Consider the following 15,004-nt stretch of genomic DNA (forward strand, 5'->3'; position numbering starts at 1 on the left):
TTCAGTTTTAAAATAAGTTCCTCTACCTGACAGTCAGTTAACTGGCCAAGCCCATATCCCCACAGCTTAGTCCATCAGTCACTGAGCTCCCTTTACTCTTCCACAGCTTTGCCTCCCCGCCCCTCCCATCAAAAGCAGCCACACTGGCACATGCTGCCTCTCAACACGTAATGGGCAATTAGTCTGCTTTCTCTGTGTCTACTCACACCTAGTCTAGCCGTCATAAAGTCATTAACAAAATTTGCCTAAAGCATTTTGTTAAAGACGAGAATGAGTGAGAAATGGACAACTCGTTAGCTGGCTGAAACTGGAACAAACCTGCTGAAACTATAACAAACCCAAGTTTTAGTGTGACTTATGCAACAAAATATGAATACAACAATTCTGGTCAAGAGCTCACATTAGCAACAAACCGAGAGCACCTTGACTGTCCAATAAAAGCAGAATACTTGAATTTTAGACTACAAATGCAAAAGAAAAATTAATGCTTATAAATTTAGATAAAATTCAATGCTGTAAGTCATAAAGAATTTATAATATGTTCCAATTTCATTTAAATTTTAAATATTATAAAGTCATATAGAAGAAAAGAAAGATATAATCAGGTCAAATTGTCTCAAATTTGGGATATTTGCATAAACTTTACCAATAGAGTACATCTATTACAAAGATCAAAATTTCAAAATGTTCTAAACTCTTAAACATGTTGAGTGCCAATGACACTCAACAATTCTATTTAGAGAGCATCTAGACTTTCGATTTTCAGGCAGATTTCAGGGTCCCGCCTGTATAACAATGTTAATCTCTGTTAATATTTTAGACAACTTTATTCCTCTGATTTTCATATCTTTAAAACTTTAAATTCTTTTTATTCTTACAGTGCTGGGATATAAATTCTTAAGTGGCAAAAGCATCATGAAAATCATTTGAAATCCAGTTTAATGTCCTCAAAGCAAATTGACAGCATATATGAAAAATAGAATATAAAGGAGAAAAAAAGCCTCCAGGTCTCACTACAACCTGAAATCCAAATCGATAGCTTCTCAACCAAGTTGACAGAACACACCTTTATATCAACACTCGACACGCAGAGGCAGAGATTACCCAGGAGTTTGAGACCAGCCTGATCTACATAGTGAGTTCTAGGCCAGCCAAAGCTACATGAGAGTCTGTCTCAAGGAGCAAATGGAAACAGTGAAATTCTCAAGTTAACATGTAATATAGGACAGCCTATCGACATTAACTACCCAATCCCCAGATAATAACAAGCAGAAACAATCCCATACAACTAGTTTAGTTCACTTACACTAACAAATCTTTGAACATCTACTGTTGCCTTAAATTCCTTCTGTCCACCTATGCAAACACTTGCACCCTTCCTGAGAAGGGCCATCGGGCAGAAGGGAATGCCAAGGAGCCCTCTGAAGCCACCTGGGGCACATGAATACCAGTGTGTAGACATCCTCTGGAAAATGCCATGGGCACTACAGGGCAGCTGCTCACGGACTGTCACTGCAGGCCTGTCCCCTTCCTGACTTCCAGACGCCATGCTGTGCTGACTCCTTACCCACGGTACAGCCGAGATCTCACGTTGTCTCGCCTATCATCAGGGCTCCTTTTCCCATCTGGACTCCAATTAATCTTCCTCAAGTTCCCTTCTGGGTCAATTTTTAAATTCTTTTATCCAATAAACCAAGAACTTGGAAAAGAAGCCCATGTCCACAGTGACATTTGTACTTGAAAACCTCTGTCTATCATGGCTACTCACTCATGACTTTTCCTTGAGTTTTTCTTTCTTGTTTTTTAATCTGAATGACTTTCTTCATGTTTTCATTCCCTTCTTTCCCTCTACCACAGCATATTCACTAGCCACACAACACTTGTAAAATGATGCCTCCATATTATTATAGCACTGAAAAATTCCCATCACTGAAGGGGATCAAGGCATCATAACAAAGGGGTTTTTACTTTAAGTTGTCCTATTAAGCCATCAGTGCCCTTATACATCTTGCTTTACCATACCTCTTGCTAAGGTCATAAGGTTGACACTCAATGGTTAACCTACACAATCTAGGTTTGTGTACAGACAAGAGGAAATCACCTGATAACATCATAGAATGTAGGATGTGCCCCTGCTGTTAAGTGACATGCACTCCCACTTTACTTTGTGTATAATTTAGTTTGGTATTTTTGTGATATGTCATCCTCAATTGTTATTTAGCTATTTTAATGTGCCTGACTTATTTCATCAACAAGAAAGTTAGCCAAGGACATTTTATATTTCCTTGGAACATCCTCTTACTTAAAATTCTTTCAGGGCCAAAACAGTAATAAATGTTTAATAACCAATGTTCACTGAATAGAATTAAATTAGTTAAGATATTTTCTATACCCAATATGACTCTGCCTATAAAACAAATATGCATATAAAAAAATGTTGGTTTTACCCCAAGATTCCAACTATTCAGGCGAGCTTCAATGTCACTGTCATCCAAAGAAACAGGAGATTTTTTTGAATGAACTTCCTGAAATACAAAAACAGGTAAGAAGAAGAAATTAAATAAAAGAGGAAACAATGGAAGAAACAAAGGAGAACGAGGAAGAAAAATGGGTGGGGGAATAAGAGGAGAAAAAGAAAATAAGACAAAACATGTCATTCAAAGTAATGGCCATTTTGTGTACTTATTTGGTGATGTGGTATTGTCCACAGAGGACAGGGTTGTTACAACTAAGCTAGTCTCAACTCTAACTAATGACTGTTTATTACAGATGCTTAAGGCAATGAGATGCCTTAGCAATATATTCACAAAGTAAGTAGATTTCAAAAACATCAAAAGAATATTTTGAAAATTAATCCAGACTCTTTAAGTTTCTTGTACAAAAAGTTTTAATTGTGGTATACCACAGTAGCTTGAAAGCAGGGAGAGAACTTGAAAAGATGAATTATTTACTCTCCTTAAAATTAGTTAACAGGGAAGTTTTGTGTTGACGTCCAAGAAGTTCTTTGTTCTTAAATTAATCTCACTCATACACTTATAAAAAGAGAAATAAACTCAAGACTCGCATCATGAAAACGCAATTATGTGACTCTACTTTTCTCCTGTATAAGTCATAGTACTACATATTTATCAACCAAATTAAAACTAATCAACTAAAGACAGCCTAGGAGCTGTGCAGAGAAATCCAACCATATTAAAGCTCTAGGCGCAGCCACATAGAGGAACAACTGCCTTACAGACCTGACGCTGTCTTCTGAGACAGGCTCTGTTGTCAAAACATGCTTCTGCTTTAGGAGCACCTCGCTGCTAAACACTGAGTGGGTCTATCCATGACATGTACACCCAAACAGGTGATGAAAGCAAGCAATGTTCTATGCATTCTACTGATTTCCTCTAGTTCCTGCTCAACAAGGTGAAAGGAGTTTCTATTGTTTCTACCTTTAACAACTTGTGATGACTTTCACTGGTGCCCTCTTAACTTTTTTAAGCCTTCTTTGTGAGCTCATGACCTTCCTTGTAACTCAAAGTCACATAGCCCAAGACAACTAGCATTAGGCAATAATGGCTACACATAAAACCACTTCTCCCTTTACACAGCTTGTTCAAATCAGTCAATGGTAAACACACTGATTTGAGAGGCATTCATATCTGAATATATATATTTATCAAAAAAGCAGTATTTTTTCATCACTATAAATTAATTTGCTTCTTAATTTTATGAACACTGGGGATCTAATAACTCAATTAACATAGTGAGTAAAGGAGAAAAAGAATGAAAACTGGGATGTTCCAGCATCACTTTTTGGCGCTCAGGAGAAATGACAGGCTGACCAGTGTAGTTCAGCATCAACGAGCAAGCAGAATCGTATCACTCTTGTTGACATCGATACATCCACCAAAACCTTCACACTTCAGTTTTTAACTTCAGACTTTTAAATACTAATTGGAACTTCGACAATATGAAACAAACTTTGGAATTCTTTTTAAAACATAGAACAAGTAAAAGTAAAATCTAATCTTACACAGATCTTTGAGGTAATATGTTGTCTGTCTTCTCTGTAAGTTGGACTCATGGAATGGGACCTCATTTCGAGCTTTCCAGTGTACTCCTCTCTACTAAGAGACCAAAATAGTAACGGTTAAACTGTGGAGAACTCAGAGCACAGAGAATACCCAAATCTAGGATCGCCCACCTTTATAAATGAGATGATAGTTCACTCAACAGAAGAACAATATTCATGGACATAAATGAATAAACATTTGTACTTCTAGTATGTTCTTTCATTTACATTAAACAAGTAAAATGTCACATAAAAGCCCCATAAAAACAAATGCTATTTTCAAGTGAGATTCTAGCCACATGTATCTAAATCATTTCTCTTCCTTTCCTTTTCCCAGGTGCTAAGAAAGTGCAAATGACATGAACATTCTTAAAGAAACATTGTTTTCAGGTTAGCAAACTTTGTTACATTCAAGATTAAATCTTAAAATATATAAAATAACAAAATTTCCTAGTTGCTTAAAGTTTCAATTAATTTGAAACCATATTAAAAACCACAGAATACAGAAGCTGTTAATATAAAAATAAATCTTGTCAATTCAGGCAAAATGCTGTAAGTCTAGGGGCTATGAAGATGGTTCAGCAATTAAGAGCAATGGCTGTTGTTCCAAGTACAATTCCCAGAACCCACATGGCAGCTTACAACCACCTCTAATTCCAGTTCCAAGGGATTTCTGCCCTCCTTCTGCCTGCATGTCCAGCAGGTCACACACTTGGTACACAGAAATGCATGCAGGCAAAACACCCAAAATATCAATAGTTTTTAAAATTTAAATATAAGTCTAGAAAAGGGAAATTATTTTAATGTTACGAAAAAGGCTCTTCACTAATATAAATATACTATGTTTATATATTCTCTAATATTACACATTAGGCCAAAGTTTTATATATATGCTTTAATACCTACAGAGCAAGCGACAGTTTCAAGGCAGAGGAAAGAGAAACTGACTAGTACGCTTAAACACTCTCCCAGTCTTGGTTTCGCAAGCTACAATTACTGCATTTGAAAATATTCCGAAATATTAAATAGGAAGGCCTAGAAATACACAATTCATTGAACTTTATCATCAGCATGAGAGCACAGAAAAGATATATATAAGGATTAATAAACCTACAGTTTTTCAGAATTTACTTCCCAAAGGTAAGTTGGGAAGACACGCACACATTTAGTTTAAATAACTAGTGTTCAATCATGAACTATATCAGAATTTCTTTCCTTCACAAAATTCAAGCCATAAGACTATCTAAAATGGACAGAAGGGACAGCTCAGCAGAAAACATGCTTGCTGCCACTGACACAGGGGCATGCCTGACTTTGAGCCCCAGAACCCACATAAAGGTGAAAAGAGACCCAGTTACACAGAGTTCTCCTCTAACTGCCACATGCATCCTGTGACATACATACCCAAACAGAGGAAAGAAAGAAAGAAAGAAAGAAAGAAAGAAAGGAAGGAAGGAAGGAAGGAAGGAAGGAAGGAAGGAAGGAAGGAAGGAAACTTTAAAATGAGTGCCCAAAAAAAGGCAGACTACTAGATTTACAAAAAAAAAAAGTACTAAAGTGATGTAGGGTTTGGGGTATAAAGTAAGACTAATAAAATAGCATCCTTTGGGTTCGTTGCTAAGCAATGCTAAATGTCTGGATAAGATGTAAAGAACTACTGATTTTTTTATAAGTCTATTCAGCCTCCCAGCTGTGCAAATTGTTGAAAGCAAAGAGGAAAACAGACAGGCAATAATTTGAGGCTAACTTCATTAGCCAACATGCTTGAGCTTATACAAGCATTTAAAATTTGGTTTATAGGAAGATACACTTGATGCGCTAAGCAATGGCCTATTCTTTTTTGAGAATTGATTAAACAATCATAAAAAGAGCTGTAGTTAAAAATTGAAAATGGTTAAATATTAAAAGTACTTCTTGAGAAAATATTAATAAAAAGGAAGTCTGAACCATTTATCTATTTATTGCACAGGGGCATGAATAAAAGGACAGACTTAGTTCACATGCACCTGCTCATGGCTCCCAAGCAACTGCTCTCCCTTTACAATGAATCTTCTGAAAAGATCCCTACCCCAATTTGTCATTTATTTTTCAAGTAACTACAAGATGACTTCACTCATCTTACCCTTCAGACGTGTCTTTCAATAGCTTTACCATCTCTCTTCCCATCCTATACACGCTATGGTCTTAGGCTTCTGCGTTTAACCTCTATTTTAATTTTATCTGCTTTTCTTGGTTAACCCAATCAATATACTATTAGTATTTCAAATAGCAAGGGGAAGCTTTGCTTACCAAATCTGCAACCCTTGTTTAAATTATTCTTAGCTTCTAGCTCCATCATAGATACAAACTGAACACCACTGCTTCTAATTCAACATATCCCAAACTACACTCAGTAAGAAGCTCCTAAAACATGTCCCCAATAAAGACCAAGGAAAGCAGAGATATGCAGAAGCCAGCTTCTCATGAAGGCAATTAAGCCAACAAAATGAGGTCAATACTGTTGCAAAAATCTGGCTGGCACAAGAAACAGATACTAGGCACAGAAGTTTCATTCTATGTCACGTAGCTGTCTTCAACTGGAAACACAACTAACTTGAACTCTTGAGTATCTACAAGGACAGCCTCAAGTTTACAGTGATGGGACTAGGGGTCAGAGTGAACAGTGGAGCAGGGGGTAGGAGGAAAACCCAGCCTACAAGGCTCTTTGTGAATAACAATTGCTGCTGCCACACAGAACACCTGGTCCTGATGCTTGCATAGTTTACAAGTGGTACATATGACACGGTCATAGCAAGCTCATGTGTGGTTGTACATGTGCCCAATTAGTAAAGGGGTAGATTAATTTCAGGGTGCCAAAGTTAACAGGAAAAAATAGTATCTTGCTACAGAATAATTCTTCTGTACACAATGAAAATGTTAATAACAAGCTGACTGACTGATAGCTAGGCAGGATTTTGGGGGTAAGAGAGAATTCAGGGAGGAAGAAGGGTGGAGTCAGGGGAGTCACCAGCAAGACATAGAGAAAAAAAGACATGTAAGGCTAAAGGTGGAATGTAGAGAAACAGAAATGGGTTAGTTTAAGTTATTAGAGCTAGTTAGCAATAAATCTGAGCTATTAGCTGAGCATTTATAATTAATAGTAAGTATCTGTGTGGTCATTTGGGAGTAACAACCAAGACACAGTGAAGCTCCACCTGCAAATGGCACTCCAACATGAGGCCAGAATTTCCACAAATGACCTGAAAAAGCTTTTTTAAAGATTCTAAACACACAAAAACAAAGTCAAATGTGGCTTCTTGGTAACCTCCTTATCTTAAGGTAGGCTCTATTTGCTAGCAAAAAGTAGAGGTGTGGATCCTTTAAGAGGTAGCTTCCTGGCTCATGCTAGCAGCAAACAAAGGCGGGGCTCTTTTAAGAGGCCCTGCTACTGAACACTTAAATGGGGTTTATGAGCAGTGGGTGACATGCTATTTGGTGGAAGTGTGGACCCCAAAAATCCTCAGAGTTAAGGCAACAAACATGGTTCCCACCATGATGCTAGGTTCTCAGGGAACCAAAAAGGGCGGATCCAGCCACCAGTCACTAGGCTGAGCAGTGCTGGCAGCTAGCATAGCAGTTTGAGATTCATCTCATGCAACAGTTATGTGGGTTGGTCTGTCTGAGGGGTGTCTGGTAGTGGGACCAGGATCTATCCCTGGTGCATGACATAGCTTTTTGGAGCCCATTCCCTATGATGTGATAGCATGCTCAGCCTTGATGCAGCGTGGAGGGGCTTGGTCCTGCCTCAACTTAATGTGACAGATTTTGTTGATTCCTCATGGGAGGCCTTACCCTGTGTAAGGAGGAGAAGGGAGTTTGGGTGGGGGTGTGCAGGGAGGTGGAAGGAGGGGTGGGAGGGAGAACTGTACTTGGAATGTAAAATGAAATTTTAAATAAAGAATTATCTCATGTAATCAAAAAAAACCAATAAGAATGCTCAGTAAAGACAGATCCAGATGAAAAAAAAACCCTTTAAACTGGTTACAGTGTTTAAAAATATACATATGCTTGAGAGAGACAAAAGGGGTAGATTATAGATTAAAAAATAATTTTAAATACATATTATATATGTATATGTGTATATATGTATACATACATATATCTACATATATATATGTACATATATATACACACAAACACACATATGTACAGACTACTCCAGCCAAGACTTAACAATTATCCTGATTTTCTTAAGGTTTCCCTAAGGATGCCAGTGCCCCAAGACAACAGGAAGTAGTCTGTAAGTAGAGACTAGACTTCTTGTTCATTCCTGGCCACCCAGACCCAAATAATCACATGGAAACTATATTAATTACAACACTGCTTCATGTATTAGCTCAGGCTTCTTATTAACTAACTCTTACATCTTAAATTAACCCATTTCTAGTTATCAATGTATCCCCACAAGGCTGTGGCCTACTAGTAAGATTCCAGTGTCTGTCTCCTTCAGCAGTTAGTAACATGGTGTCTCTTTGATTCTGCTTACTCTCTCTCTCTCTCTCTCTCTCTCTATATATATATATATATATATATATATATATATATATATATATATATATATATATATATATCTACCAGCCTGGCTATATTCTGCCCTGGCATAGGCCAAAGCAGCTTTATTCATTAACCAATAAGAGCAACACATATAGAGAAGGATATCCCATGTCATCTCCCCTTTTCTGTCTAAATAAAAAATAGGGTTTTAACTTTAACATAGTAAAATTACATACAACAAAACAGGTATCAAGCAAAAATTACACTTACACTATTTAGTCTATTTGTATCTTGAAAGTTTCATATTTAATTTATCTTTTATCATAACTAAGGAAAACTATAACTATTTGTCTTCAATCCTTCAAAGACCCCAGAAGGATATGATATTACCTAAGTAAACAGGAAGTGCATTGTAAGCCACCTCCAAAACTCTAGAATTGATAGAGAAAGCTTGCTGCCTGGACAGTCACTCAAAGTTCTTCTGTAACGTTGGGGCATTAATCTTCAGCCCACAGGCCCATCATATCTGGCAGACGTTTCCATGAAACAGGAAATTAGAAAGACTTTTTAGCCTATATTAGCAGTTTGTCAGTCACTTTCTTCTGTACACTACAGAATGTCTGGCAGATTCTTCTAAGAAGCAGAAACCCTGAAGGACCATTCTGTCTTTTGGAAAGTTCAGTAGTTACTTTTCTGTGGGTCCTGCATGTCTAATTCATACAGAATACCATCAAGCAGTCCGGACAAGAGCAGTTTCTTGCCCAAATGGCCTATGAGCTCTATAAGGCGTCTCTTTGATGCCCATCATGCTCTTGAAGTAGACTGGTGCTGCCAGAAGCAGATGTGCCTCACTGTCAAGAAAAATCTAAATTCTTAAAACATTTTAAATGCAATATTCTGTAGGTCTTTGAAGTGTTGAAGATTATCTGAAATATATCTCTGTATATCTAGAAAACCTAACATGACTGTAAGTTTGAATACTATAAATGACTATCTATTAATCTGTAATTTTTAAATTATACATTATATTTTTAAATGAACTGCATAAACATTAATACCTTAAACTGATGGAGGAAGGTCACTGGTTAAGTAATAAAGAAACTGCTTGGCCTCATAGGTTAAAACATAGGTGGGAGGAGTAAACAGAACAGAATGCTGGGAGGAAGAGGAAGTGAGCTCAGAGGCCATGCTCCCCTCTCCCGGGCAGACGCGATGAAGCTCCGACCCAGGACGGACGTAGGCTAGAATCTTCCCGGTAAGCGCACCTTGGGGTGCTACACACATTATTAGAAATGGGTTAGTCCAGGTGCAAGAGTTAGCCGAGAAGAGGCTAGATATAATGGGACAAGCAGTGTTTAAAAGAATACAGTTTGTGTGTTGTTATTTTGGGGCTTAAGCTAGCTAGGCGGCCAGGAGCCGGGCTGTGGGAAGAGGCCCACAGCTCCTACTACATTAAACAATAGTATAAATACCCATATAACAAAATTGATCAAGCTTAGCGGTGGTGGTGCACACCTTTAATCCCAGCACTCAGGAGGCAGAGGCAGGAGGAGCTCTGTGAGTTCGAGGCCAGACTGGTTTACAAGAGCTAGTTCCAGGACAGGCTCTAAAGCTACACTGAAAGACCCTGTCTTGAAAAACAAAACAAAACCAAAAAATTGACCTTAAATTTGTATCAATAAACCAAAGTCTATACCAATGCAAAGTATTCACCCCCTTTAAATGAAAACAAATATTTATAAGCAATCATTTTGGGAATTTGGACAGTTTTCTCCAAACTGCTTCCTACTATTTGTTGAGCAAAAATATTTTTAGGGTTCATAGAAACCTTTCAGGGGCTCTTGTTCCATCAAGCCACATTAACCTAGAAGGAATCCACAGGTTCTCATCTTCTGTAGAAACAAAAGCAGAACCTCTTTTCCTTAGACTCAAATTTTGCAGTAAAGATACCTTTAAGATATACATGTTGGTTTAGTTTAGCAGCCCCCACAATCAAATGTTTCTCTGTAATTAGCTCATTGACAGTCAAAAAATTTAAAGAAAACACAATAATATACATAATCCAGACTCTGTGTATTTTCCATCTTTATGCGGCTTATTTCTTTCACTCTATTACTTTTTAATATTTAATTATCTTTACTCCTTTAATCTATGACTTTCTGTACTCTTTTTCTCTCTCATAAGCCCACATACATTTATCTAACACTGTTACCATTTAGAGGTCTTTTTCATCTGAATCTGTCTTTATTGCATATCTGTAATCATTTTCTAACATTTTTTTAAAAATGGTAAGTGGGTGTAGGTAGGACCAGTTCTGTGGCCCTTACTTCACCCAATCTAACATAGCAGAGGAATGTTCACCACTTCTGCAAGCCATGCTCACTGCCCCAGCTACAGGGACACAGTGGATCTACGTTGCCATTAAGCTATTTGTAACATGCTGCTCATAGACCCCATTTAAGTGCTCTGTAATAGGCCCAGCATGAACCAGGAAACTGGCTCTTAAAGGAGTCATGCAGGTTTTGCTGCTAATGCTGAGTCAGGAAGACTTCTCTTAAAGGAGCTACACCTCTGCTCGCTACCAAGAAACACAGCCTATCTGAAAAAATAATGTGGCTACCAAGAAACTGCACTTGGCTCCTGTTTTTGTGGGTCTAGAAGCCCTCTTTTACCTTTTCAAAGTTTTTTTTTTAGGTCTTCTGTGGATCTATGCTCCAGATAGTGGGTGCCATTTTGTAAGTGGAGACTACTCGTTCATTCCCAGCTGTCCTATCTAACCTTGTCAAAGTATTCCAAATACCAGCAAAATGTAGGTTTGCCCTATACTTATAAAAAGCTAATGTTTCATGTAATGCAATTTAAAACCCAAAGGAAGATCAACTAAATGTTTCCCACAAAATAAATTTTCTATAAGAAATAATGCCACCAAGATGGGAGAGTGGGAATCTGAAGAGCTTCCTTTCTCAGTTAATGAACCAATTCCAAGTGCGAGTCATCGAGGCACCAGAAAGACACTCCTGCACCACATCAAGGGTGTAGTCACATGCATTAAAGCAGGTAGAAGGGAACTTCTCTGCCATCCTCTTTACCATAATTCCTCTTCCCAACAGAACACCAAGTGATGGAGGGTGGGATCTCCAGCTCCAAGCTTCATCCAGGGATGAGGAGGAATGGGACTTATTTCCCAGGTCCCAGCTGGAAGATTTGATTTTGATTTTATTTCAGTCTCACCTTAATCTGAGTTCTTAAAGGGTCCCAGGTTGGGTACTAGTAGAACACACACAGCATGAACTCACATGCATTCATTAGTTGGGCTAGCCATCAGCTCAGCACAGAATAACTAAAGCATAGAGAACTGGGACACATACCTAACACTATGGTCTTGCAGAAGGATGCCCAAGAGTCTGATGAGGTAGGCACTGGCGGGTCCAGAATTCTCGAGATGCCTGGGGACTACTAAGAACAAAGGCAACAGTATGGATGTTATGCATTCAGATAGAATCCCTTCTCTGGTTCAAGCCCAAGGTTACACAGGAAGGGAAAGAGAAGACAAGAATATGCCTTCTCATCTTTTCAGGAGCTTCCCACGAAACTTATTTAACCTGTTTTGATGCTATAATGGGATCAACTAGAACCTAGCTGCACAAAGGAAGATGAAAACAGAGAAGCAAAGCTAGACCCAGGTGCTACTGCTCTAGGGAATTCAAAATACAGGAGCAACACCAATGGAAACAGGAACTTCCAAGCTCATGAAAACAGAAAGAAAAAGCAAAATAATCCTTAGGAGTTTGTACATAAGAGTCAAAGGACACATCCACAGAAAAAGTTTGCAATGGCCCCAGAATCTCTGCTCCAGCTAATTATTAAAGGTCTCCTATTGTACAAAGAAATAGTCCAGAGACACTGGAGATGGGATTGCTTTCAAAATACATAGAAGTTCAACGCAAAGTGTTAAGAACTGTATACGATGGCCTAAACAAAGGAAGAAATCAATCTGAAACTAACACTCAAGAAACAGAAGTGTAAAAATGACCTGCATCCAGTATGGTGGCTTTAACCTATAATCCTAGCACCCAGTAGGCTGAGGCAAGAGAATTGTTTTGAGTTTGAGACCAGCCTAGACTACAAAGTGAGTTCTAGGTCAGCCTGAGCTATATAATGGGAGTAAAATAAGCTGTCCAAAATATATAATATGTATCACTAAAATGCTTGATAGGCTTGGAAAAAAATGAGCATAAAAATGAAAATTTAAATTACTGGATGTGAAATATTTTTAAAGAAAAACAAAAATGGGGACTAAAGAACATAATAACTGAACTAAAAAAAAATAAGTAGAGGGAGGGCTGGAGAGATAGCTCAGCAGTTAAGAGTACTTGCTGCTCCATCATGAGGACTTGCATTTGTATGCTATTACTCATGTAATGAACAAACGTTCCACAAATACCCCTGAACTCCAGCTCCAAAGGATCCAACACCCTCTTCTGGCCTTCACACACACAGATATCCACATCCATACACATATTCACACAAAAAATAAATAAATCAGTAATGTTTCTTTTTAATTAACTGAGGACCTCAACATCATCCATTATGAAGTACACCAAAAAGAAAGAATTAGTATTCCCAAAATCAGCACATTGGAAATTATCCAGTTTGAGAAGCAAAACTAAAAAAGAAATTGGGGGAGGGGTAAAGGACCCATAAGGAACTGCAAAGCATCATCCAGCATCACACATTATTGTACTGAAAAAGAAAAGGCAGAAATGGGCAGCAAGACTGCTTACAAGAATCTGCTAACAAAAGGACATCCAGATTTATGTAGCTTGAAGAATTCCAAACAAACCAAATGAAAAGAGAGCTACGCTGCAACACATTATGAATCACACTGTCAAAAGAGGGCTTTGAGATTAAAAAAGAAAAGAGTAAAGTAACAAATATACAGTGGAGTCTCCACAAGACTTCCAGGAGACTTCTCTGCAGAGCCCTGACAACCAGGGGAGAGTACGATCATATATTCAAAGCACTGAAAGAGAAAAAAAAATGGACTACCATGAAAATTACGTTCTGTAAAGTTTTCCTCTATGAAAGACAAAGTCTTTCCTAGACATAGTCACAAGCTGAAGAAGTGTACTGTCACCAGACCTGACTCAAAAGAAATGCTGTAGGGATTTCCTCAGTCAAAAGGAAAGTAAGCTAATTAGCAACATGAATAAGCATTTACTGTAAAGTTCACCAGTAAAGACAATTACACAGGCAAATAAAGATTAGTCCATTCACATACTGTTAGCAAATTCATTGTTTTCAAGTATGGTATAAAGACATAAATCTTAAAAAAAATAACTACAAACTACAGTAATTTGTTAATATAGGTATTGTAAAAAGGTGAAAATCAGAACATTAATGAAAATGTGTGCAAGGAATAAGAGTAAAGAATTCTTGCATGCGGTCAAAATTGTTATCATAGACATACGTTCCTTCCAAGACTCCCCAGTGGATGCCTTCAAGAGTAGACAGTGCTAAACACGGATGTACTAAGAGCCACAACTACTAAAGGACTATGGTATATCAGACATACTATAGATGCTCTGAAAAAAGAGTATCCGTGTATGGGTGCAGCAAATACACAAGATTCCATCATACTACCTAGATCACTACACAATATAAAAAACACAGATGGTTTACCTCTGGAATTTTCCACTTACTATTAGCATCCTACAGTTCACTGTAACTGAGCCTGAGGGAAGCAAAGCTGTGGTTAAGTGGACTACTGTAGCACATTAGAACTGAAACATGATTTATGCAAATTGCATGGTAACATAATTTTGTAATGTAGTAAATATAAAATATATAAAGAAAAGCAATCAAAGCATACTGCAACAACCAAAAACAATCAAATCACAAAGAAAGGCAATAAAAGAAGAAATTAACAAAGGAACTATAAACCATCAGAAAGCACGTCACAAAATGGCCATGCTAATGCAAAAATGAGAAACTAAACAACACACACTTTATCCAATGGATCAAAGAAAAAATAAGTAACAAATTTAGAAAACACTATAACAATTGAAAAATTACAACATAATAAAATGTACAAGATGAAATGAGAGCAATGTTAAGAAGTTCCAACTATACAAATCTAATTATTGAAGAGATATCAAGGCAACAACCTGAATTTAGACTTTCAGAAATTAGAAAAAAAAACTTAACCCAAAGCCTACAGATAGAAAAAAATACTAAGATTATAGCAGAAATTTTTTTAAAAATGTATTAAATAAAAATCAGTGACATCGAGAGTTAATTTTCTGAAAAGATCAACAAAAATGACAAACTTTTAGATATGGTTACTAATCTAAAAGGATGGAGGACTCAGCTAAAAATCAGAAATGATAGAGTCCAACCAGTTTATCAGAA

At 37.5% G+C, this 15,004-nt stretch overlaps 1 protein-coding gene across 6 annotated transcripts in view; it reads right to left on the reverse strand.

The window, feature by feature from the left end:
• Cep112 (centrosomal protein 112) overlaps window positions 1–15,004 on the reverse strand; it is a 387,025-nt gene that overhangs the window by 336,823 nt on the left and 35,198 nt on the right. For 4 of the 6 annotated variants that reach the window (XM_075990285.1, XM_075990287.1, XM_075990289.1 and 1 more), the window contains exons 5-6: window positions 4,022–4,115; window positions 2,448–2,525 (exon numbers count right to left, since the gene is read on the reverse strand). In XM_075990285.1, the coding sequence (XP_075846400.1) occupies window positions 2,448–2,525; window positions 4,022–4,115 (172 nt within the window). The remainder of the gene's footprint in view (window positions 1–2,447; window positions 2,526–4,021; window positions 4,116–15,004) is intronic. The other 2 variants (XM_075990288.1, XM_075990284.1) reach the window with 1 other exon arrangement.

Source organism: Microtus pennsylvanicus, chromosome 11, assembly GCF_037038515.1.
Source record: "Microtus pennsylvanicus isolate mMicPen1 chromosome 11, mMicPen1.hap1, whole genome shotgun sequence".
Taxonomy (NCBI): Eukaryota; Metazoa; Chordata; class Mammalia; order Rodentia; family Cricetidae; genus Microtus; species Microtus pennsylvanicus.